The 26,401-nt window shown below is 42.0% G+C and overlaps 3 protein-coding genes across 9 annotated transcripts; 1 reads left to right on the top strand and 2 right to left on the bottom strand.

Moving 5' to 3' along the window:
- Window positions 1-7,644: 7,644 nt before the first annotated feature.
- On the bottom strand, window positions 7,645-12,762 carry prrt2 (proline-rich transmembrane protein 2). The gene is made up of 5 exons (XM_058620584.1): window positions 12,480-12,762; window positions 10,199-10,468; window positions 9,747-10,042; window positions 9,178-9,307; window positions 7,645-7,868 (listed from the first exon to the last, which is right to left on the bottom strand). The coding sequence occupies exons 2-5, from the start codon at window positions 10,440-10,442 to the stop codon at window positions 7,852-7,854; spliced, it is 687 nt and encodes a 228-aa protein (XP_058476567.1). The 5' UTR covers window positions 10,443-10,468; window positions 12,480-12,762; the 3' UTR covers window positions 7,645-7,851.
- A 590-nt stretch (window positions 12,763-13,352) lies between these two features.
- kif22 (kinesin family member 22) lies at window positions 13,353-21,707 on the bottom strand. Of its 4 annotated transcripts, none has more exons than XM_058620553.1 (13): window positions 21,557-21,707; window positions 21,064-21,258; window positions 20,840-20,967; window positions 19,773-19,924; window positions 19,416-19,625; window positions 18,650-19,046; window positions 17,573-17,690; window positions 16,889-17,009; window positions 15,371-15,551; window positions 14,941-15,029; window positions 14,560-14,760; window positions 14,414-14,473; window positions 13,353-13,576 (listed from the first exon to the last, which is right to left on the bottom strand). In XM_058620553.1, the coding sequence occupies exons 2-13, from the start codon at window positions 21,249-21,251 to the stop codon at window positions 13,547-13,549; spliced, it is 1,875 nt and encodes a 624-aa protein (XP_058476536.1). In that variant the 5' UTR covers window positions 21,252-21,258; window positions 21,557-21,707; the 3' UTR covers window positions 13,353-13,546. The 4 variants fall into 4 exon arrangements, with proteins under 4 accessions (XP_058476536.1, XP_058476535.1, XP_058476538.1 ...); XM_058620552.1 differs by having other exon boundaries at window positions 21,548-21,701; XM_058620555.1 differs by lacking the exon at window positions 21,557-21,707 and adding an exon at window positions 21,435-21,541.
- A 282-nt stretch (window positions 21,708-21,989) lies between these two features.
- On the top strand, window positions 21,990-25,642 carry pagr1 (PAXIP1 associated glutamate-rich protein 1). Of its 4 annotated transcripts, none has more exons than XM_058620576.1 (5): window positions 21,990-22,321; window positions 22,943-23,204; window positions 24,037-24,370; window positions 24,458-24,546; window positions 25,197-25,642. In XM_058620576.1, the coding sequence occupies exons 2-5, from the start codon at window positions 23,006-23,008 to the stop codon at window positions 25,430-25,432; spliced, it is 858 nt and encodes a 285-aa protein (XP_058476559.1). In that variant the 5' UTR covers window positions 21,990-22,321; window positions 22,943-23,005; the 3' UTR covers window positions 25,433-25,642. The 4 variants fall into 4 exon arrangements, with proteins under 4 accessions (XP_058476559.1, XP_058476560.1, XP_058476561.1 ...); XM_058620577.1 differs by having other exon boundaries at window positions 22,946-23,204; XM_058620578.1 differs by having other exon boundaries at window positions 21,990-22,184.
- Window positions 25,643-26,401: the final 759 nt, after the last annotated feature.

Below are 26,401 nucleotides of genomic sequence, written 5' to 3' on the forward strand. Positions count from 1 at the left end.
GTGAGTCTGTCTGCTATAGTGAGTCTCTTTCTGCTATAGCGAGTCTGTCTGCTATAGTGAGTCTGTCTGCTATAGTGAGTCTGTCTGCTATAGTGAGTCTGTCTGCTATAGTGAGTCTCTGTCTGCTATAGTGAGTCTGTCTGCTATAGTGAGTCTATGTCTTCTATAGTGAGTCTCTGTCTGCTATAGTGAGTCTGTCTGCTATAGTGAGTCTATCTGCTATTGTGAGTCTCTGTCTGCTATAGTGAGTCTGTCTGCTATAGTGAGTCTCTATCTGCTATTGTGAGTCTCTATCTGCTATAGTGAGTCTCTGTCTGCTATAGTGAGTCTGTCTGCTATAGTGAGTCTCTGTCTGCTATAGTGAGTCTGTCTGCTATAGTGAGTCTTTTTCTGCTATAGTGAGTCTGTCTGCTATAGTGAGTCTGTCTGCTATAGTGAGTCCGTCTGCTATAGTGATTCTCTGTCTGCTATAGTGAGTCCGTCTGCTATAGTGAGTCTCTGTCTGCTATAGTGAGTCTGCCTGCTATAGTGAGTCTCTGTCTGCTATAGTGAGTCTGTCTGCTATAGTGAGTCTCTGTCTGCTATAGTGAGTCTGTCTGCTATAGTGAGTCTGTCTGCTATAGTGAGTCTCTGTCTGCTATAGTGAGTCTGTCTGCTATAGTGAGTCTATGTCTTCTATAGTGAGTCTCTGTCTGCTATAGTGAGTCTGTCTGCTATAGTGAGTCTATCTGCTATTGTGAGTCTATGTCTGCTATAGTGAGTCTGTCTGCTATAGTGAGTCTCTATCTGCTATTGTGAGTCTCTATCTGCTATAGTGAGTCTGTCTGCTATAGTGAGTCTGTCTGCTATAGTGAGTCTCTGTCTGCTATAGTGAGTCTGTCTGCTATAGTGAGTCTTTTTCTGCTATAATGAGTCTGTCTGCTAAAGTGAGTCTCTGTCTGCTATAGTGAGTCTGTCTGCTATAGTGAGTCTGTCTGCTATAGTGAGTCTGTCTGCTATAGTGAGTCTCTGTCTGCTATAGTGAGTCTGTCTGCTATAGTGAGTCTCTGTCTGCTATAGTGAGTCTGTCTGCTATAGTGAGTCTCTGTCTGCTATAGTGAGTCTGTCTGCTATAGTGAGTCTCTGTCTGCTATAGTGAGTCTGTCTGCTATAGTGAGTCTATCTGCTATAGTGAGTCTGTCTGCTATAGTGAGTCTGTCTGCTATAGTGAGTCTGTCTACTATAGTGAGTCTCTGTGTGCTATAGTGAGTCTGTCTACTATAGTGAGTCTGTCTGCTATAGTGAGTCTGTCTACTATAGTGAGTCTCTGTCTGCTATAGTGAGTCTGTCTACTATAGTGAGTCTCTGTCTGCTATAGTGAGTATGTCTGCTATAGTGAGTCTGTCTGCTATAGTGAGTCTTTGTCTGCTATAGTGAGTCTGTCTGCTATAGTGAGTCTCTGTCTGCTATAGTGAGTATGTCTGCTATAGTGAGTCTGTCTGCTATAGTGAGTCTTTGTCTGCTATAATGAGTCTGTCTGCTATAGTGAGTCTCTGTCTGCTATAGTGAGTCTGTCTGCTATAGTGAGTCTTTGTCTGCTATAATGAGTCTGTCTGCTATAGTGAGTCTCTGTCTGCTATAGTGAGTCTCTGTCTGCTATAGTGAGTCTCTGTCTGCTATAGTGAGTCTGTCTGCTATAGTGAGTCTCTGTCTGCTATAGTGAGTCTGTCTGCTATAGTGAGTCTGTCTGCTATAGTGAGTCTATGTCTTCTATAGTGAGTCTCTGTCTGCTATAGTGAGTCTGTCTGCTATAGTGAGTCTATCTGCTATTGTGAGTCTCTGTCTGCTATAGTGAGTCTGTCTGCTATAGTGAGTCTCTATCTGCTATTGTGAGTCTCTATCTGCTATAGTGAGTCTCTGTCTGCTATAGTGAGTCTGTCTGCTATAGTGAGTCTGTCTGCTATAGTGAGTCTTTGTCTGCTATAATGAGTCTGTCTGCTATAGTGAGTCTCTGTCTGCTATAGTGAGTCTGTCTGCTATAGTGAGTCTGTCTGCTATAGTGAGTCTCTGTCTGCTATAGTGAGTCTGTCTGCTATAGTGAGTCTATGTCTTCTATAGTGAGTCTCTGTCTGCTATAGTGAGTCTGTCTGCTATAGTGAGTCTATCTGCTATTGTGAGTCTCTGTCTGCTATAGTGAGTCTGTCTGCTATAGTGAGTCTCTGTCTGCTATAGTGAGTCTGTCTGCTATAGTGAGTCTCTGTCTGCTATAGTGAGTCTGTCTGCTATAGTGAGTCTCTGTCTGCTATAGTGAGTCTGTCTGCTATAGTGAGTCTGTCTGCTATAGTGAGTCTCTGTCTGCTATAGTGAGTCTGTCTGCTATAGTGAGTCTATCTGCTATAGTGAGTCTGTCTGCTATAGTGAGTCTGTCTGCTATAGTGAGTCTGTCTACTATAGTGAGTCTCTGTGTGCTATAGTGAGTCTGTCTACTATAGTGAGTCTGTCTGCTATAGTGAGTCTGTCTACTATAGTGAGTCTCTGTCTGCTATAGTGAGTCTGTCTACTATAGTGAGTCTCTGTCTGCTATAGTGAGTCTGTCTGCTATAGTGAGTCTGTCTGCTATAGTGAGTCTTTGTCTGCTATAGTGAGTCTGTCTGCTATAGTGAGTCTGTCTGCTATAGTGAGTCTCTGTCTGCTATAGTGAGTATGTCTGATATAGTGAGTCTGTCTGCTATAGTGAGTCTTTGTCTGCTATAATGAGTCTGTCTGCTATAGTGAGTCTCTGTCTGCTATAGTGAGTCTGTCTGCTATAGTGAGTCTTTGTCTGCTATAATGAGTCTGTCTGCTATAGTGAGTCTGTCTGCTATAGTGAGTCTCTGTCTGCTATAGTGAGTCTCTGTCTGCTATAGTGAGTCTGTCTGCTATAGTGAGTCTCTGTCTGCTATAGTGAGTCTGTCTGCTATAGTGAGTCTATGTCTTCTATAGTGAGTCTCTGTCTGCTATAGTGAGTCTGTCTGCTATAGTGAGTCTATCTGCTATTGTGAGTCTCTGTCTGCTATAGTGAGTCTGTCTGCTATAGTGAGTCTCTGTCTGCTATAGTGAGTCTGTCTGCTATAATGAGTCTGTCTGCTATAGTGAGTCTCTGTCTGCTATAGTGAGTCTCTGTCTGCTATAGTGAGTCTGTCTGCTATAGTGAGTCTCTGTCTGCTATAGTGAGTCTGTATGCTATAGTGAGTCTCTGTCTGCTATAGTGAGTCTGTCTGCTATAGTGAGTGTCTGTCTGCTATAGTGAGTCTGTCTGCTATAGTGAGTCTCTGTCTGCTATAGTGAGTCTGTCTGCTATAGTGAGTCTGTCTGCTATAGTGAGTCTCTGTCTACTATAGTGAGTCTGTCTACTATAGTGAGTCTCTGTCTACTATAGTGAGTCTGTCTGCTATAGTGAGTCTGTCTGCTATAGTGAGTCTCTGTCTGCTATAGTGAGTCTGTCTGCTATAGTGAGTCTCTGTCTGCTATAGTGAGTCTCTGTCTGCTATAGTGAGTCTCTGTCTGCTATAGTGAGTCTGTCTGCTATAGTGAGTCTCTGTCTTCTATAGTGAGTCTGTCTGCTATAGTGAGTCTGTCTGCTATAGTGAGTCTCTGTCTGCTATAGTGAGTCTGTCTGCTATAGTGAGTGTCTGTCTGCTATAGTGAGTCTGTCTGCTATAGTGAGTGTCTGTCTGCTATAGTGAGTCTCTGTCTGCTATAGTGAGTCTGTCTGCTATAGTGAGTCTGTCTGCTATAGTGAGTCTGTCTGCTATAGTGAGTCTCTGTCTGCTATAGTGAGTCTGTCTGCTATAGTGAGTCTCTGTCTTCTATAGTGAGTCTGTCTGCTATAGTGAGTCTGTCTGCTATAGTGAGTCTCTGTATGCTATAGTGAGTCTGTCTGCTATAGTGAGTCTCTGTCTGCTATAGCGAGTCTGTCTGCTATAGTGAGTCTGTCTGCTATAGTGAGTCTGTCTGCTATAGTGAGTCTCTGTCTGCTATAGTGAGTCTGTGCCTGCTATAGTGAGTCTCTGTCTGCTATAGTGAGTCTCTGTCTGCTATAGTGAGTCTGTCTGCTATAGTGAGTCTGTCTGCTATAGTGAGTCTCTGTGTGCTATAGTGAGTCTGTCTACTATAGTGAGTCTGTCTGCTATAGTGAGTCTTTGTCTGCTATAGTGAGTCTGTCTGCTATAGTGAGTCTGTCTGCTATAGTGAGTCTCTGTCTGCTATAGTGAGTCTGTCTGCTATAGTGAGTCTGTCTGCTATAGTGAGTCTCTGTATGCTATAGTGAGTCTGTCTGCTATAGTGAGTCTCTGTCTGCTATAGCGAGTCTGTCTGCTATAGTGAGTCTGTCTGCTATAGTGAGTCTGTCTGCTGTAGTGTCTCTGTCTTCTATAGTGAGTCTGTCTGCTATAGTGAGTCTCTGTCTGCTATAGTGAGTCTGTCTGCTATAGTGAGTCTGTCTGCTATAGTGAGTCTCTGTCTGCTATAGTGAGTCTGTCTGCTATAGTGAGTCTGTCTGCTATAGTGAGACTAGAATATTGTGTGTATTGTATGTACATGTTTATTTTGTGTTCAAACAGGGCAGCGTACAATAATAAGGATTATTTTCATTACAGGTTAATCTGCTGATTGTTGCCTTCATTGCATTGTTTGTCTTTTAAAGCTGTTGTGCAAATGTCCTCCACATGCAAACTATTGTCACATGATATTGCTTCACACGACTCTTTGGGTGTTTCACGGTACAGCAGTGTTCAGATCTCACGTCACATGCTGAGATGTGACCAAATACAGGCAGAATATTCAGCAACAACAACAAATCCCTCAAAGTTACACACTGCAGCTTTAAAACTGATAACCTTTTATCTATGATAGACAAACGACTGCATTTCTACATTTAAAGTGATTCCCTATGAGCCTTGCTTTCACTGTGTTCTTTCCTCTTGGCCACCAGAGTGAGGTTTTGTGGACAAACGACTCATTGATTTATTTGCATGCAGAGAATATGGTTCCTCTGATATCCACACAAACAACACCAGCTCTGAGGAAAAGTACTTACGGGCCACAGTAACCACTAAAGACACATGCTCGTGCTGCCACTTTAAACATAACAGTGTACAAACCCAGCTCCTTTCAATCTGTTGTTATGGCTTTAAATGTACAGTGTGTAAAACATGTTGCAGCTGAATATCTCTCACCTCATCCTTCTCTGCAGCCGTCACTGAGCATCACAACTCAGAAGATGTTACGTTTGTCCGTTATGGTTGACTGCAATAACACGGTGGTCAGCTGATCAGTATCAAAGTAAAACAAATATATTTATTTCATACACTTAAAATAATAATTATTTTATCTTCAACTTCTGACAAATGAATATAATTTGACCTAAATGTCACACACTGGACCTTTCAGTGAAACGTGTTCTCCATCAGGAGATAATATATTCATTATCTTCTATAAGTTTATTTTTATTTTGCTATATAAATGCTGCAATAAAGATTTATTTTCATAACTGAGTAATATTTTCTCATTTAATCAAGCACTTGTTTTGGTCAATAAAATGTCTGTTTCTTTGTTATATGGAGCAAAGAAACTAAAGAATCCTTTATCACAACAGATGGCGATTCATTTAATCATCAATCAATCATCTAATTTAATCATTTCTGCCTTAATCGATCGAGTTATCCAAGTTTTCTGTGTATTCCTGAGTTTTTTATGGTCCATTAACAGCTCAGCGCCTGCTCGGTCACTTTGACTAAGTCATGTGTGAGGCTTTAGACGAGCAGCTCAGAGAGTGTGTGTGCAGCAGCAGCACAGTGTGCCTGGCGTCTCCCGCTGTCAGCAGCAGGTGTTCTGCAGCTTTACAGTTGATGCACTTCCATCATGCAGAGAATTACACCAACACTGTGTCGCTGTCTTTCCTCTCTCATTTATGACACTCGTGTCTTCAACAACAACAACACGGCACAAGAATCCATGCATTGTGTCTTTATTAGGAACGTGTAATATTCCAAGTAATATTCCAACTTTTTTCTGCTTCTATCATCATATATTGATAATTATAATAATAATAATTTTAAAAAAAGATATCCACAACATGCCAATAATCAGAAAGATGTTAGACGCCCCGTGGCAACAGTCTCTGTGCCGACGTTCGATTATAACTCATTCATGTTACTAACTGTTTATCTGCAGAATACAATATCAAGTGTTTCTTACACTGAACTCTACATATGTAGCACTAGACCAGAGGGGGACAGGGCACATTAGTCATCACAGTGTTTCTGTACATGATTGTAAATCCAGGAAACGTTATCTGTTAGTGTTTGAGATCAATGATCACAGGTTAGGAAAGAATACACAGCAGATATTACAATAAAGATAATATGAATAACAACTGGGATGTAAATGCTACTTTCTCCACTCTACTGCTATGACACTGCTACTCTGCTAAATGGACTTACTCTAAAGAGATGGCTCAGGTTTGTGTGGTTGTGTGAGGCACTGACACAGAAGCAGCCTGAAAACATGGCCGCCAACAGGCGCATGAGAGAAAAACACCATTTCAAACACGAAACAAAAAGATCCTCCTGATAAAAGAGATGCCTGATGAAGTCTACGACATCTTCAAAAATAGATTTGCTGTGTTATCTCATCATTAGACGGCATTGTCGCCCGGAAACGCACGACCGTAAACCGCTTCCTCTCCCACACCCCTCACAAGTCCAGACAGGAAATCAATGTTTTCAGCTTGTGAGAAGACTGTGTCACTTAGAGATGAATCCAAACACACGACTTCAGATGCTGAAATCACAGAATTACACACTTGTGATGTCACATCCCTTCTTTTCGAGAGACGGTGTTTGAAGCGTGTCTAACAGCAGCAGACACATTCTTACCTGTTCACGGAGTTAAACACCTCTGTGTCTGCACCTCATACAACCACAGGAGAGGGGAACTATTTCTTTCAGGCGCTGACAAGTCAAATTCACCTGTGCCATTAGTCTGGTCAGTGGAGACATGTGACCCTAACACAGCCACCGTCTGCTGACACATTACAAATCACTTCTTTACAAAACGTTATCAAAAGGAGCCAAAGTTAGCGTTCGTGTAAAATCAATATGTGAGTATGTTGCTACAGTGACTCAGGTCACAGTGCTCAGTGGTGTACTGAGGGAACACTTACACTTACAGCAGGTGTGTGTGTGTGTGTGTGTGTGTGAGATCAGGTCTTAGCAAAGCAAGAAACTTCCCCACGTCTTTATTTTTTTGGCACATACTGTATTTTCCTTGCAGCGATGACTGTGCCTCAGACGCAAAGACTTCATGATCGTGTCCACGTCAGCAGCCGCAGCTCGTCCTTGGTGAGCCTCTTTACAGCAGAGGTCACGAGAGTGTTTTCACCGTCCTCGCAGTGGTGCAGTCGGTGAAAGGTGGATTTCACTGGACATTTTGAAGCTGGGAAGAATTCCTTTTGTTTGGTTTGTTCCGTGTTCTGCAGCCTCCTCCATCTGCTTCCTGTCCACCATGTTTGAGTCAGCCGTGCAGCGTTATGAGGAGGCTGATTGGTAGCACTGCCTCCTCCTCCATCTATCATCAGCAGGACAAACCCCACCCCCAACCCCACCCCCACCCCCACCCCCAACCCCGAATCACAACAGCAGCATTTGCGTGTCATTGTCTTCTATGAGCAAAAAAAGGGACTTGTATAGGTTACAGAAATATAAGAAAGCACTGTGTGTTGGGTGCACATGTTGTCACACATCCAGGTAATGACTAAAGGTGGTAAAGATGGTGGTGCAGGTGCAGGCCAGACGGTCAGTTGTCTTATCCAGTTTCACCCTGGGATGAAACTCAGGTTTTCACATTTACTAAAAAAAGAAAAGGAAGTGTATTAGTGGAGGAGCTGTATATTCTGCAACCCAATATGGATGCATACACGTTCACTGACCACAGAGGACATTCACATGATGACAAAACAAGCTTTATTGGGTCCCAGAGACCTTACACTCAAGTGTGTGTGTGTGTGTGTGTGTGCGCTCTTGTGGCACTAAAGTTAATTAGGACATGTGTGAGCTTAACGAGACCCAGCAGAAAACAAACTGTGTGCACTGTGAAAAACACAAGTAAGTATCTGACACAAGTGACTGAGCCTTCATCAAAATGATGCTTCTGCTGAGTCATCATCGGGAATCATCATCATCATTCGCTCACTCTCCCACACCAAACTCCACAGAGAAGAACAGGAGTGGTTGATCCACTGCTGCCTCCATCAGTGAGTCCACATACCCGACTGATACAAACATATTAAAACAGGCAGCAGGAGACTAGAGCGCCTGAAATCCCACACTGTTCCCACGGACTTTGGTGTGAGAGAGTGAGTATTTTTCAAACGTCCCTTTCCCGTCTGTCTCACAGCGAGATAAAGTGGCTGCAGACAGACAGGCTCTGACTCACCATCAAGTACATTTAAAAAAAAAAACTAAATATAAAATAACAACAAAAGAGACAAATACTTGTCACTTTGTTACGTAATAATCACTGATGTGTTTATTAGCCGTTGACTTACTAACATACATCAGACACGTGTATATACATGTGGTACAGTGACGACAACACTTCACATTTTGTACAAGCAAACAGGGCAAGGCGTACAACACACAGCAGACTATACATCAGCTAACACACACACACACACACACACACACACACATGCAGTCAGTTACAGCTGGAGGCCATGAGTGAATATATGGATATCAAGTGTAGATTGTAAAGTGGGTCTTTGTGCAGAGTTCCTACATTCAGCCATATCTCCAACACCAGAAAACATTCTGATGCAATAAAAAGGTTGGGAAACGTCTGCAAATCAGTTTAAGGACCCAATAAGTATCACCTCCAGCCCATCTGTGGGTCCTGAGCCAGTCTTTGGGAACCGCTAAAGTGGGCTAAAGTCATGCAGACTTGGAAACTAGTGCAATATTGTGCAAAGATAAATGTCATGAGTGTCAGTGGATACAGTCAGATCGTGCTACCAGAGCAACTGTTATACTGTGAGGGTATAAAAGGTGAGAGAAGCCAGGAGGAGAAGAGCCACCCGAGGAAAGGTGGGGTGGGGGGGGGGGCAAATTCAGGGGGCAGAAGGAAAGGTGAAAGTTTAAAGGTCAGATTTGGGACACTCACTCGCCAGGTTGACAATGCAGGCGATGATAATGACCGTCCCTCCAACTAGTGACACCACGGAGAGCATTTTGGCCACGCGGCCCAGGCGCACGGCTCCATCCAGGTTTCCCTGCTCCAGACTGTTCTTGGACTGCAGGAGAAGACGGAAGCATGTGTTCACTCAGGTTTATTATGAATGCATTAACCTTCACACAGAATAACCCTTAGTCACATAGATTGTGTATAAACATGGTTTAAAAAGTGAGGCCCAGAGAAGCAGCAGTGAGCCACCAGGGGGCGACGCGTTTGAATATGAGCTTCTACTTGTGATTTATGTTGTCAGTAAAGCTTTTCCACATCCGTGTGACTGACTGATGTTCATATACAGACTCTTTTAGCATCACTGTCGATGGCACGTTCTTTTAAAAGCAAACATAATTCATCTAAAAGTATTAAAACTCCAGTGTTGTTCAACGTAATGTCTCTATAATGTTATAATGTTATAAACATTTTAACACAGCAAACACACAAAAATAAAAACCTACGAATCAACAAATTAAAGTAGAAAACAAAGCAGATTGTGTTCTTACCATGATGGAGTAAACAAATCCCACGATGTTTATGGGCCACACGGGGCAGAAGCAGGCCAGCACGGACAGGAGGAGGTAGTCCTTCACCATGGTGCGGTCCAGCGGGGGGTTGGTGGCGATGCTGGAGTGGCGCGAAATGGACGGCCTGGGCGAGAAGGCGGTGTACCCGATGGATCCGGCCCTGCTGCCCTTCCTGGTCTTGCCATGGTGAGGGTACGAGATGGAGTGTTGTCTTCTGGGGGGAGAGGAGATGACTGGAGAGGTGCTCTCTGCGGACGCCGGGTGCATCCCATTACCTACACATGAAGGGCGAAAAGGACAAGCAGGTGTTTGAAACATGGGGAAACCAAGCGTGCGTGTGCACGTGCTGGGGGAGGTGACTCTCCTCGGGGGTGGAGCTGAGTGAGCAGATACACGAGCCACACATGCTGCAGTAACATCACGTCACTTACTGTTCTTCAGCTTCTCGTTGATGACTATGACCAGCTCTCCTCTGGATTTGCTGCGGGGTCGCCGCGCGTTGGCCGGACTGCTGCCGACGCTGCTGCTGCAGCTGTGGACGTGAGGGTCACCCGCGGCCGCCGGGCACGGCACAGGGACGGAGACGTGGTTTGACGGCGAGGCGTCCGGGTCCAGCAGCGACGGCTGTCCCTCGCCGGGCCAGACGGCTGGAGCTGGCGTCATGTTCGCGGCCATGCTGAGCCCACAGATCAGTCCTGAGTCTGCGGAAAAAAGATCAAAAAGCTCCTGTGTTTAAAACTCTCGACTGAAGACGGGGTCAGAGGTCAATAGGCCTGGGCAGTATATAGAGATTATATCTGCGTCATGATATGAGACAATATCCACTCTGAGATTTTGGATATTGTCATTGTGAGTGTCTGTTGCACTGATATTCATTTATTTAAAGGATATACAGAATAAAAAAATGATATTTTAAAAAGTCACTTCAATGTTCATTTGTGTCACAGCAGAATTTGACCATATTTACAGTCGATGTCATTGTTTCTAACACACATCAATATCCTTCATTGAACATGAAAAAGGTATTATCTGAAATGAAAGGTAATTATACGTGTATTTTAAGATTGTGTTTACAGTGTATCGTCACTCTGCTTTGAGAAAACGACCTGTGTGCAGCTTTATATCCACACATATCTCTCGTATACAAATATTATTAATAAGCCATGTGGCTCAGCCGTACACAAATGTAAAATCTCTCAGGACTTTACAAAGGTCAGTTTCCTGTTGTAAAAGTCTGTCGAACACTGAGTGACTCAGATATTATGAAGATCATAGACTTCATAATACAGGACTAGATGTTTCCGGCTGCTTCTGAACAGCAGCTTCCTTCATTAATCATCAGTTTGTTCCATGTGAGTATTCCCAGGTTTCTTTGCTCCATGTAACAAAGACCAACACATTTCAGAACATCATTCATCATTCAGACAAAACTCAATGATCACTTTGTGGAGTGATGACACAGGATTCATGAAGTCTGGGACATGGAGGCTCACTTCAGACTGTAGGTGTGGGGACAAGAGGGCCTCGCTCACAGCGGCCATTTTGACATGTTTTAAGCAGGAAAAGCACAAGTGTTGCTTGGGACAGAGTGATCCAGCCACACACACACACACACACACACACACACACACACACACACAGAAAGTGAGAAAGCTAAATGGAACTCAGCCGTCGTTAACACAGCTGTTTACATGATAATTGACTGATTATTGTGAGTGTGACAATGTTACCTCATCTACAATGTTGTGTTATTATTTACAATCAAACAATACATGTTCTATTACTGGAACAACACAATTTATAATAACATTTACTGCAATTCTTCTGCATGACCTTATTTTCACTTTTTAGGTCCAGACATTTGAGAGCCGTTGTTGTTGTTCCACTTTAATGTAAACAAAGGTCACCCCTCAGCGACCTCTCTGGTATAAACACTCACGATGAATGGATTATTTATCCATAACTAAATTGACAGTGAAATACTTTGACTTTGCTCCAGATTACAAAGAAATCATTCAAACTGAATCATTGTGTGGACAAAACTAAACATTTGAGAACATTTCCAGGTTTGACAAACACTGATCAACATTTGCTGAAAATCATCAACAGATAAACCGATTATACTAATAACTGTTAGATGCAGCCCTATTATGATTATTATAATAATCAATAATACTATTATTGTTGTTAGTGTCACATAATTGTGACACTAACAATAATAGTAGTAGTAGTAGTACACACTTAGCTGATGTTAATTGTGTAAATTCAGCTTCTCTGTGAATCTCAGGTCATAAAGAGCTGAGCAGCACAAAGACACCACGCTCTGTGAGTGTGTGCGCGCGCGCGCGCGTGCAGGTGTGTACATAGCATTATTCCATCATGTGTACACAGAAGCTCAGTGGTACAGTATATGGAGGCTGACTGTGTTGTTGGCCATAGAACAAAAGACACACACACACACACGCGGGGCAGTAAAAATGATGGCACAGAGGACAAACACAGGCAGTGACAGTGATACAGTGATGGAGGAGGAGAGAGAAGCTGCTCAGTGATTCTCCTCCTGCTGCTGATTTCAATTCAGAGGGTGTGAGCAGCTCCCTCCGCTGCAGTGATAACACACACACACACACACACACTAATGCAAATACAGGACTTATCCATGTAAATCCATCGCTGTGCATTCATTTAACAATAACAATAAATGACACTGACCGTTTCCTGTTCTTCTGGTGTTTTTACTCCAGCCTCGGCGCGTGAGCCTCTGAAATCGCGCTGACGTTTGTTTCACGCGGGATTAAAAACAGCAGATCACTCAGTTATTTATCTTCATCTTCATCGTCATCATTTCCAACACATGCAGTGGACGTAGAGACGTGACGCGAGTCCACGGATCACACACCACCTTTGTTTATATGAGCGCGAGAGACAGAGATGGAGGCGCAGTCAGCAGAGGAGGAGGGCCCGCGTGTGTGTGCGCGTGAGTGCGAGTGTGAAATCAACCAGACGACGTGTTGTAAAGACGGTGAGGAGGGGTGAGTGTGCGCGCGCGTGCGTGGTTTGTTCTGGGAATAAAATCTAAACTGAAACATAGATTAAATACATGATTCATCATTTTTAACAACGCTACAGAGTTATGTTTGTGTCTTTAACACGCACATTTACTATCATCTTCATTCGTTTGATTAGTCAGTGTTACTACACACTACTACTGGTAGTACTAATACTATCACTACGACTATTAATGAAGCATCCGTTTGTTTTTTAGATTTATTCAATGAATCGTTTTTCCATAAAATATCCATCTTATTTCTTCATGATCACAACCAAAGTATAACTGAATACATCAGGTAGTAATTAAAACACATGCAGACATCCCATGATGATTTAGAATAAGATGGCAGATAGAGTCCTTGTTTTAAATGCTATATAAATAAAGGTTGAACAATTCCACACCGTTTACACACTCAAAGCATCACTTTTTACGAGGACAGACTGTAGTGTTTTGCTTCAGTGCTCACTCTCAAACAAACACAGTAGTGCTGGATAGACAATAATACACAGACAATAGAAAAGTAAATACACACATTCTGTGACAAGTGTGACGTTTATTAAAAGCAATGGCACTCCATCCACTGGAACACAGTAGTAACTACAAAACACATTTAAAACTTTAAAACCTTAAAGAATTAAAGACACGATATAAGCTTCAGAGATAAAACATTATATACAAGTTACATTAAAGTCATAAAATTTTAAAAAGCATTAAAAAAAAAAAAAAATCATTTCCCCATCGCACTCAGGATGTTTGCCTGAAAAGAAAAGAGGAAAATAACATAAGCACAAGCATAATAACAGAAGCAGCCATTTTAGCCTCTTTTGAAACACAATAAACAGTGTTCCCACACCTTGGTTGACATTAAATTCAAAGATTTTCAAGACATTTTCACGACCAATTTCCTCAAATTCAAGGTCCGATTGTGCCAACACAGCTTAAGATGGAGGGCGACTGGTAAGAACCACCTTAACCATCTGGACAGTTGACTGTCTTTGGGATTAAAGTCAGTCTTGGAGTCACACTCTTAACGTCACTCATTATTCTGCATGGAATCTCACGTCCACAGTGTCTACAACACAACTTCACTTCCATCTTGCTCAAAAAAACACTTTCAATGACCCATGTCCATTTAGAGGGATTTAAAAAAACAACAACTTTCAAGGGCCTTGAATTTTTTTTATCAAACTCAAACCATCAAGGATTTTAAGGACCCGTGGGAACCCTTTGTCTTTATTATCTTATTCTTCTGTGAATGAGTCAGGGTGGAAAGTTGGGAACTATTCACATTTGTGATTATGTTTCCATGTATTTTAGGTCAGGCTTTAGTTGGACCAACAATCATTTGTGTTTTTCTGAGTCATGTTAACAAAACTGCTACACACCAGGTTACGTTAATGTTTAGTAACATTTTCAGCCATTAAGTCATAAATCCAAGGATTTTTGTAACTGATGATGGCAGTAGATGAAAAGTTGGTGGGTATTTGAACTGTAGATCAAGGCAGACAATCCAATACAGCTTATGACACTTGTGCACCAGAGTCAGGCTGACACCACCATCATGGCCACAACAAACATGTAGGGCTCTACTTACCTTCATAAAGGAGGAAAACCGCTTCTCCGTCATACTCTCTACTTTTCCCAGATCTTCCAACTGCAAAACAACAAAGGTCAAAGTCAGAAGCGTGACTAAGAGACAAGGTGTTATTGAGCGAGCTGAGTCATAAACAGGATTCAGACCTGTGTGAAGTCACCGTGGATCTCCCTCCAGCCCAGGATGAGCTTTGCCTTCTTGTCACCGATCTGCTGCAGACTTTTCAGCTCTTTGAGGGAGCTGCTGTTGAGGAGCTGCAGGATCTTTTTTCTAGACTGTTCCAGCACAGATGTGTCCAGCTGAGACTCCCAGCTGCTCTCCATGATATTCTCCTTACCATCTGGAAGCTGAGAGACAAAACGAGACAAAACTTCAGTCATTTAAAAAGAAAACTATTGAGACAACATTTCATTAAAATCACATGCATGAAAACCTGTCTGCGTTGGCTTAAAACAAAGAAGTCAAACGCCGATTGAAGAGAATGTGCTGGTTCAGACTGGATGTGATGCTCACAGCTCTGTACTGACCTCAACATGGCCTGAAAGCTTCTTCTTCTTGACACAGACAGACTGTTTCTTGACCACAGCAAGCTGCTGAAGAGGCTGAAGCTGGGACACTGATGGGGAAGGAAATATATCACCAGTTATTAATTAATAACAAATAGTGCATACATTCTTGTAGATTTAGTTTTAGCAAAACAAACAAACAGAACAATGATCCTGCCCACACTCCTATATGCTGAGGTCAGTAAAAATAATGGATACTCATCTCATACATTTCTGGCTCATACTGAAAACTGAGCACTTACCTCATGTGACTCAACATCACAGAAACTAGCAAAGTATTTTTTCTCTAATCGCATCTTATATTACAGTACACAAGTGCCGAGTCATCTTTGAATATTCAGGTTTCCTGAATAATTGTATGTGAACTGGAGAATTCAGAGTTCTAACTGACCTTGAAGAGGCTGAACCACCGCCTGCTGTTTCTTGGGTTTCGAGGCATTTGACTGTTTTCTTTGCAGAGGCGCCGTGTTGTTTTTGAAGTCAGGCTCTTGTTTTGTGCTCAACTTCTCTCCGGCCAGGCGACTCAGTAGAAGAGCTTTGTTCTCAAACTCCCTCTGCTTCTCTTTGAGCTCCTGCAAACACAAGAGTATTTAGAAGCAGCTGTCAGTGATGTTGTCGTCAGGCCTCTGTCTGTTGCTGCCAATACACTTCCATACCACATGTTAATTTATTTGTAACCACCACCATAAAGTTAACACTGATCAACACATGATTTATTTTTCAACGCAAAGACACATCTGTACAGTAAGACAGGTTAAAAATAGACATGACATCCGTGCAGATTAATTGTAGGCATGCATGTATTACAGTATAGCACAGGGAAAAGAGATCTGATCAAAGTGGTCACAGGAGACACAGTCTAAGGTCACACAGAGCTCGTCAGGCATGGTTAATCAGCAGAATCGCTCATCATTGCAGTGTCTCTCTTGTCATTTTATATATATATATATATATATATATATATATATATATATATATATATATATATATATATATATATATATATATATATATATATATATATATATACATACATATATATACAGTATGTGTGTGTGTGTATATATATATATATATATATATATATATATAAAGTTGAGGTAAATATTAACTCAGTGAAAAACAGTTGGAGGTACAGACTGAACATTTCAGTCAGCACGGCTCTGTCTTAGCCACTATTTGCTACATATTTTCCCACTTTTTTAATGAAGCTTAAATAGAAGAAAATACAGGTATAAAGCCGAGCATCATTACCTATATCCTTAGTTAATTCTGTATTAAACCCCTGCTATTAGAGGTTTTTTTAACGGCTTTACACAGAAATAGGCCTTGTTACTTCCCTGCCATTTATGCAAAAACAAGTAAATAATCAAAAGACTTAATTGTGGATGATCAGCGTTTCCCCTCGGTTTACAGTTTTTTGGGGGGGCCCACAGACCGACACCAACACAAACAATTAAAGGAGTCATAGCATTCATGTTTCTCTATGAAACATCGATTCATGCACACATCCACATACGTATGTATAGTTAGTGCCGAGTGGTTATGACCAAAAAACTACATCACTGAGAGTGGTGCAGTAAAGTGAGTGTGTGTGTGCACGCTTGAGGGATGTAGTTCTGTGTGTGTGCTTGAGGGATGTAGCTCTGTGTGTGATTATGGGATGTAGTTCTGTGTGTGTGCTTGAGGGATGTAGCTCTCAGGACAGACGTAAATAACAGATCTGAGACTAGTGTCACTGAGCAAACACTACATCAGTAAGTGAGAACTACAATGATCCAAAATTAATCAGCATTTGGTGAATAACAGCAACACATTCTCACAAAAACAGAAAGAGCTGAAGAACACACATTGAATTAAACACATTGAGTGGAGACACTAGGTTTATAAGGAGGGTTTGCGTGTTCACCTGGATCTCCTTACGAGACTGAGCCACATCCTTTAACATGCTGCTTCTGTCTTTATCTTGGCAGCTCATCATTAGCTTCTCCAGAGCTATTAGTCTGTCCATCACTGACGGTTCTGACAGACTGGAGGAAACAGAAAGACAGAGATGCAATCAGAAATCACAGGAGCAACTGGGCTGAAGGTACATGCTGACGAGTTTTCACTCTCTTGCACAACTGGTAATTTAGCAAGAAACCGTACATGCTCAGCTACTGGAGCAGAGGCATCAAGAAACGTGTGTTGTGCCTGTTTTTAATATTCATAGATTCGTTTTACCCTATCGGTGTTTGTGTCGTCAATTTAATATCATTCCATATCAAAACTTTTATGTGGACATTCTGTGAAATATGAATGCCGTTATCTTGATAATCATGATGGAATATAGTGATATCTTTTCAATCTCATATTGGCCACCCCTACAGAACACTTGTCTTTTCCCCAGAATGTCTGACTTTTTCAATAAAGACCGCCCCCCCCCGACCAGACTAGACGCTCAATGGCCTCCAGGTCATCAGAGTTTGAGACCCCTGCTCTGTAGACTCCAGGAGAGACAAGTGACACTTGTTAAAACTGCTGTTATATGGACACACGGAGGAAATTAAAATTGTAAATTTGGGCAATGCATCAGCTCCTACATGCGATTAACCTGTTCAAATGTGCAGGGTGTGAGGAATCGGTCATCTCTCTTCCCTTCTCCTTTTGCTTTTTCTTGTGTGGCTCACTGTCGGACCCTCCGGCCTCACGATCGTCTCTGGCTCGCTTCACTGGAGGAAGATGGAAATGAATGGTTTAGTATTCAGTGCAGTCAGGCAACTGTGTTTGTGAGCTTCTCTAGAGTGTAGAGCAATTTAGATGATGGTACTACAAAGTCAGGGCTTTACTGCAGCGCAGTGACTTAATGCCATGTTAAAAACTGGATTATTCAATCTTCATCTACTGGTGGGACGCACTGTTGGATTAAATTAAAGCTACGGTCAAATAATGTTATACTTTCCCCGAGTCATTTGTTGAATCACTGTCACATCCTGATCCTGTCATTAGTAATTAAACTGAGAAAAACTGTACATGCCAGAGTCAGTTGTGATTTTTCTGATTTAGGTTTCCGATACATTTTTTTTTAAGTCAATCAAGACTCAGAACAATGTTTAGAGTTAAAAGACGCAGCATGACTACTTAAGATGCCACTACAACATCACCTACAATACATATCATCTCATGATTAAAGTAACAATGAGAACTCAAAGATATGAATCACTATTTAATAGAGCTGAATCGATTATTAATTAATTGGCAACTACTTTGATAATGGAATAATCGGTATGATGCTTTTTTCATGATTAAAACAAGATTTCCGATTATTTAAGCTTCTGCAACGTGAATATTTTCTTCATGCGTTTGCTCTGGATAACAAAGAAATCATTAAAAGTGAATCATTTCGATTTGTGGACAAAACAAGACATTTGAGAACATCATTTCCCGGTTTGACGAACATCGATCAACATTTAAGGTTTTCTGATATTTGGAACACCAAGCGGTTCGATTCATCGACTATGAAAATAATGGTTAGTTGCAGCTCTAGTATTTAACATTTCGATGTTGTACAGCACAGTGACGTGACAGAATATATTACACGTGTATGTGAATGACTGAATTAAAAACCTGTGGTGTAAAGAACAGACAGAACAGCAGTTACACACCGTTACAGACCGTTTTCCTCACTCACCTGGCAGCACAGGCACAGCAACAGTTTCTCTGGTGAAAGGTTTGTTCACAATGAGCTTGGACTTTGCTGCAAAGTTGAGGGCAGTGAAAGTGTCAAAGTAATATTTGTACTCTGGTGCGATGTTGGTGATCATGACGGAGTGAGCAGAGCCACCCAGAGAGTCCTGCAACAGCCGCGTCAGTTTACTGTCTCTGTACGGAACACGGACGGCAGTGGCCGAGTTCAGAGAATCCACCACTTTGCTGAGTGTGAACAGTGAGAGGTTGATGGCACCGCTTTCCTTCAGACGGATGCCCTGGTTGCCCGTGCGGCGGTTGTCCTCAGACCCAGCCAGGTCGACCAAGTACAGTTTGCCCGTCTGTTGTCTGTGGGATAAGGCTCGCTGAGTTCGTACAACCTATATCACAGATAAGATTTAGATTCCAGAAAGGGAAAAAGAGAAAATTGTCAGATAAGCCAGCCTGAGTCTGGAATAAACACGACATTGTGCATATTCAGTGCTCAAAACACAGGAAGTAACAAAGAATATGGAAACGGGACAAAGTTGGTAAAATGGCAGATTGTGTCTCCATCAGAAAAGTCCCAGGAAGCCCAGAAGTTGCTAGTGGGAGTGTTGCAACAGAGATTTGATTTCAGCACCAGCTACCAAATCCTGGCCTACTGCTCAGAGGCCCGACCTGTTTAAGATGCTTTCTCATGCACAAATACACCCAAACAAGAAAACACTGCCTGAAATGTGATTTACAGGGATAATGAAGAATCAAACCTTGATGAGGAGAATAGCATGGCTGCGACTGGAGCGCTGATTTAGTTTGGTTGAAGCTGTTGTACGATTGAGGCTGGCGGGAATAAAGTGTTTGTCAAAATCTGAGAAGGAGGAGATTGTTGTGTGAGTGAGGCCCGGTATGAGGATGTTCTTGTCCTTGTCCTCTCTGATTGGCAGATCCTGAGAGCCTGGCGACAGAAGATCAAGTACCTGAGAGAAGGGCAGATGGACGCGATGGATGACTGGCTGCAGGGGACGTAACGTTTTTCACATGCAGTAAAAACAGCAATGACTATAATTTGCAGAAATGAAATGGCTGGAGAACCATCAAAGATCAACAAAACTAACTCATGGTACCTTCTCATTGTAAATTTCCAGATAAGACATGCCAATGCTGTATTCCCATCCTTCACCCTCATCCTTCGCTTTGACCAGTTTGAAGACTTCCCGAACGGCTCGGGGGATCACACCTGGCTGCTCTGAACTGCCCAACATGGTGTGCGTCTTACCTGTTGGCAAGGACAGAAATTAACCTCATGATCACTTTGAATGTTTTATGTCACGTGTATGAAATGTTCTCCTGTTTAACAAAAGTTTCCCAAACTCTTACAACAGCAAAAATCTTATTTTTTAATTTAGTTATTTTTAACAATAAGACTGAAATGTTTTTGATGGTCTTTGTGACAGTATTGACATGGCACTCAAACACTATACAAAACTATTTTAGTTTTAGTTTTAGACAAAGTATTGAGAGAAATGTTTAATGTGCACTCGTGACTGGATTATAAAATCCAACAAAGACAAAACGTGAAAAAAATGCACTGGGTGACCGTCTGTGAGTCAGATGGTGGTCTACATGAGTCAAGATTCTTGGAGCTTTATCCAAAGGCTTATAAAGAACACCAATGTCATGGGATAGCATCTCTCTGGCCCGAGCTGCTCTCATCAGATAACAGAGTTATCAAAATGGATAACTAAAGGCGAGCGCTCCATCTCTGAAACCATCTGTTTCACTAACTTTAGCCTTTTATAGGTTTAACTGCAGTGTAGGTCATATTTGAAAAGGACCAGTATGTAGAGCAGGTGCAGCAGTTCGGCTAACGGGAGCAGACACTCCCTCTGAAATCACCCTGAAATTGTGTTGTGAGTGGTTGAAGTCTCTCCTGTCCAAGATTTAGTTGCGAGTTGTAAAGCTGAAACATTGCTGGAAGTTAATTGATCAAATGTACAAATGACTTTTGCTGGCTGTTCTAGCAGCATCTCAATGAGTGCAAATGATGTGTGTGAGAGCACTAAACACTGGTATGCTACATGAATGGACAATAAGTTAAGATGCAGTGTAGAGCACTTTGAGAGGTCGCTGAGATTAGGAAAAACACTTTAAATGCAGATCATAAAATGGCTTTTCAAGAGCTTAAACATACCTGCTCCTGTTGGCCCATAGGCAAACACACTGGCATTTTGACCATTCAATATGTGAGGCAGGACGGGCTTCACCGATGAGAGGAAAACCTCTTGTTGCGTTGTTTGTTCTCCATGAAATACGTCAAAACTGAAAAAAACACAGCACCATAACGATGTTGTACAATAATGAGATAAAACACGATTTCATTTAAACATTATGCATTGATATGTGGAGGAAACGTACTGATATTTAACTGTTTCTGTGGCATTCCTCCAGTTGATTATCTCCAGGTTTTGCGAGTCCAAACCTTTCACACATAGACCCTCGTTTTTCTCATCAAGTTTGCCCATATAGGGTCGCAGACGAACCGCAACCCGAACTCTGGATGTCTTCTTGTTGCCTCCGTCTGCTGTCGCCACACGCTGAGCCATGTTTGTGCTGAAAAACAAAAGGCCAGAGTCAGCTGCCACGTACACGAGACAAACACTGGACTATGACTTTGGAAAATTAAAGTTCGTGGCTGAAGATTCACAAACTTAACATAATCACACATTCGCGACCTTCCCGTGCTTACTTCTATTTGTTTGTTTGTTTCTATCGGCTAACAAGCTAACCTGGTCGGCTTCAGGTTACGTTAAACTCCGCGGTGGTCTCACACGAACATTAGCTCGACGAAGGTCTGTTTCTGCTTCACCGAATTCATGCCAAATGTTTTGTAATAACTTACCAGTATTACTTGTGGACTTCTAGTGGACGAAACCCCTTCTTATTCTCCAAGTTGTACTTTTAGCGACATTGTGGACGCTGTTTTTTAACAATGGCGGTCGCCCCCTCTACAAGCCAAGCCAACGGAACACTTTTCAAAAGAAGAGCGCTGTCCCCGGAAGTGGCTATCGACCAATCAGGAGTCGCCCCAACACTGGCGCCAATTTGACGTTTAACGTCCTGACATAGAAACATATATTCCTACGTCAAAACACCTTTCAACAATGTGATATGTAAATATATATATGCGCCATTTGAGATGTGACATTAGCGTGGAGAGTAAAGCGAAACGCAAAATACAATTTGCGATTGCTCGCTGCACAGGAAGTTACGTCACAGCAGATCTTTACAACATCGACGTTGACTACAGGTGCACTTCAACACAGTATCGATGTACTATCCACATGATGATTAGTCAGTGGAAAACACAGCGCTGCGAAGCCGACCGTCACGTAGTTGTTGGAATCCAAAATGGCGCTATGTTTATGTCCATACTTGGTTGTTTTTTATACTTAGCAAGTGAAATGGAAAGTGCCGGTGAAATAAAACCCTGGAAAAAATAACTGAACTTCAACAATTGTGGTCAACGACAAAAACAGGTCGGTGATATGTAGTCAAGGGTCATGTTGTCTGTTAGCTCAGTGTAATTGCTATTAGAAGAAGCTAGCTTGTGCCTGAGAGCCATCAATTCCACCTTATTTCCTCCCGAAGCTTCATAAGTCTACAGGGAATAAAGGTATGTTTCGAATGTGACGTAGCAGCTCACTCACCTGCTCTTAGGGTACATGGTTCATGTGTGTCAAGTCGTTTAATCATCAATCTGGGTATATATTAGTTAAACGTTCCAGATATTCACTTTGTAATTGTTCCTATGCATTTAATTCACTTAATATAACACTCCAGCAAAATGACGCAAGTTTCATTCATTCTATTCACGTGTATAGATATTTTAACTGCAGATTTGATTCTAACATTATAATTATCCACAAGGATAATGGAGTTACAATCATGACAATAGAATAGAATAGAATAGAAATACTTTATTCATCCCCAAGGGGAAATTGTTTCGAAATAGCAGCAATACAAGAAAATATTATAAACATAAAATGTAAAATGTACAACAGTGGGGGAAAAAATAGTGCAATAATAGAGGAATGGCATAAAGGAGTGCAATGGCATACCGTATGTCATGGTTCATACACATGAATGGAAAAACTTGACTTCATCGAGACTTGAATTACAGACATCTGTAATACATACTCATTATTTAATATTTAAACTGCTTGACATAATGGTTAAATACCTGCTATGACTCTCTAGCCTGATGTAAACTGAAATGTGTGTATATGTTCATCAGTAGATCTGTGAGTTGGAGGTTGAGCAGCAGCAGCAGCAGCAGCGGCGGCGGCGGCAGTGGGTCATGATGCAGGCGGAGGCCACAGAGTCTTCACTCAGAGAGGGCATAGAAGCTCTGGGTGTGACAGACACGTCTTCAGCTGGCAAAGATGAGGAGGAGGAGGCGAGCAACACAGAGAGGAAGGATACTGAGCTGACAGCTGCCACAGAAGAAGAGCAGGAACAGGGTGAGGAGGAGAATACTGCAGCCAAGGAGGAGCAAGGTAACAAAAACACAGTGGTATCTTTACATCACTTTACATCACTAAGAGATAAGAGGTCTTAGTCTTCTGAGGTGAGGATATAGGAGAATGCCACATTTGAAATTTTGAATAACATATTATATAACAATTTAAAATCTCACAATACAATGAAAGTCCACTGTGTTTGTGGATTTTACGCTTTGGCTCCAGTCCAGCGTTACTGCACCAGCTTCTGAATCTTTTGTTTTTATTCACTAAAGAAAATGTTCTTTGGCTGGATGTTCATTGATAGTAGTCGTGCTGCTTTAAGGAAGTGTAGTTGTTTTTGTTTGATTTAGTTTTTTGGGATCCACCATAAACTACTGAGCCTACAGTGTCATCGTCATAACTCCAGTTCTTGATGTTACACTGTTGTAATTCATGTGATGAATTGAATGAATTACAATACTGTCATTAAAGTATCATATAATGACATATTTACTAAAACTAGCGATACTATTTTAACCACACTTAACAACTCCCATTGAATGAAAATAATGTGGTGAAATGACATATAATCGCATGTCAGTATGAAGTGAATGAGATATTTTTAAACACATTACTGATGATATTTATGATAAATGCAAGTCACAAATACAGTTGTTTCTGTTTTTAACTGATAAACAAGAGAGACATTTGTGGATTTCTACCGCATATGTTTTATATTGACAGTGCAGAACAATGTCTTATAATATTTCTAACGATGTTGTGTTTTGTCTCTGGTTCTGTGTCAGAACCACACGGCAGACAATCCTAACTGTCCTTTTATATACGGCATTTTCACTCTTTGTGTTCATTTTCATTGCTTTTTCAGGTGCAGACATGGACACAGTGGAAGGAGAGACGGACAAAGACGAGGCGCAGACAGAGCTGGGTGAGACGGGTGAGGAAGGGAAACAGGCTGCTGACGCGGGCGATGAATGGGAGATTGCATACAGTGACGAGGAAATGGAGGACCCCAAAAACTGGATGCCTCCTCCTTCTGAGATCAAAAGACTTTACGAACTTCTTGCTAAAGGAGAGACGCTGGAATTGAACTTTGAGCCTCTTCCTAGAAGACCGCCTACACCTGAACACGCACAGTCACCCGACAGAGATGACGAGGAAGAGGCAGCGAAGGAAAGGGATAGGGAAGAGAGAGAGTGCAAGTCAGTCTCCCCACTGGACTCACTCATTTCAGCTCTGCTGGTTTGGGATTTGAAGGCTTTTTTTTTCTAATTTCTATTTTCTTTCAGGCCTCCATCTCCAACTGAGTTTGACTTTGACGAGGAGCAGATGCAAGCCACTCCGAAAAATGCCTTTATCAACAGACGCAGAACACCAGGTGTGATACTCTAGAACAAACTCGCTCATTTTCTACTGCTCTATCCTTCTCACGAGGGTCGCAGGGAGCTGGAGTCAATCCCAGCTGACGTAGAGCAAAGGCGGGTACAGACTGGACAGCTCACCAGTCCATCGCAGGGCGAACACACACACACACACACAAGCAGCCATTCACTCTCACATTCACACCGACGCTCAGTTTAGACCCTCAGGTGAATCAGGATTTAAACCAGCGACCCTCTCGCTGTGAGGTAACAATGAATTATATTCATGTAAAAATCATGATTCAGATTCAGTGCTTCGGTTTAGATTGGCATAGCCTGTTTGATTTCTTGGATTTCATGTTGACAGATGTTTATTATTCAAAAAGGATAGATCGTTTTTTCACATGAAGCACTGACGTACAGTCAGCTGAAAACGCAGATTTTTCTCTCTGTACTATGATGACGTGATGAATAACATCCTTAAGATGTCTGTAAATTTTGATGTTATTCCTTGCGTCTCCACTGTGTCTCATGCTGGTCCTCGGTAATGTACCTCATTCAAGCACACAAAAACATGCGAACTATCCCTTTAAAGGATGTCTTTCTTCAGCTACTGTGTGTCTTTCTCTCTTTGGTATGGACTTAAACGTTGTTCCCTCTCTCCAAGGATCTTCTGCTCGCTCCTCTGTGAAACGAGAAGCTCGGCTGGACAAGGTTCTGTCAGACATGCAGCGACACCGGAAGATTGAGCAGCACATCCTGCGCACGGGCCGCGATCTCTTCAAGAGCGAGAAGAAGGTGGAGGAGGCGCTGTCTCCTCACAGCCAGAGGGAGCGAGAGAAGGAGAGGGAACGAGACAGCAACCCCAACACCATCTTCTCCCCGAGACAGAGGAGATACTGAAGGTTTCACTGAGACCAGGACCAGGACCAGAACTGTCGAAAAACTTGAATCTTTTTTTAGAAATTTTGTATTTCTATGACATTTGTTTTCTGCGTGTGATTTTTATAATGAATAAATAGCGTAACCCTGGAATAACTACAACACAGTTGTGCTCGCCATTTCAAGAGTTTTTAAAGATTAAGAAGAAGAAATAAATCACTTCAAACATGATTCACTGAAAACACTGTGGCTGATTTTTATTTACAGTTTTACAGTCTGTGCACATTCAATACGTAGGATTTACGATTCCCAATTCAGTGACTTGGACTTTAGTATCAGACCCATACTTCATCACATTGCTGCAAATATAATAACATTTCAGAGTGTACAACATTATTGCTAATACAGAATTGAAATATACAAATTTAAAGAGATCCCAAACTTCTGGCCCATGAGCCACATGTGGACCTCCAATCGATTTTATTTGGCCTGCCACTTAACATAAAGTTATAATAGAGTTATTCATGTGTGTTTTAGTAATCCTCATAAATACATTGTTCATGTCAACTATATATTGATCAACAGACACTTTTATTTTGAAATATCTATCATTGCAATATCCTGTATCCAGAATATCATGATGTAATTGTAAGCTCACTGGAGACCGTAAATGAGGGGTTTCTTTGCAGCAGAAGCCGCTGCAGCACCCGTCACGTGGCTTGCGTCATCTGGGTCCTCCGTCACCGGCTGCAGCACAGTTAACAGGCGGGACTTCACATGTACATTTGCCCTTTGGTCAGTGGCAGCATCTGCAACTGGTTGAATTTGGGCCACAGGAATGTTGCGGCTTTGTGGAGATCAGTGATGGACTTGGCCATTTTTTTCCCTCAACCGGTGCACATGCCGCTGACGCACGGCTGCGCTCTGTGCAGTATCGTTGGCATTGCATACACAGTCTATTCACGTTTATTATTATAGTAAGAAAATACC

The sequence above is a fragment of the Solea solea genome, chromosome 21 (genome assembly GCF_958295425.1).
Source record: "Solea solea chromosome 21, fSolSol10.1, whole genome shotgun sequence".
In the NCBI taxonomy this organism is placed as follows: Eukaryota; Metazoa; Chordata; class Actinopteri; order Pleuronectiformes; family Soleidae; genus Solea; species Solea solea.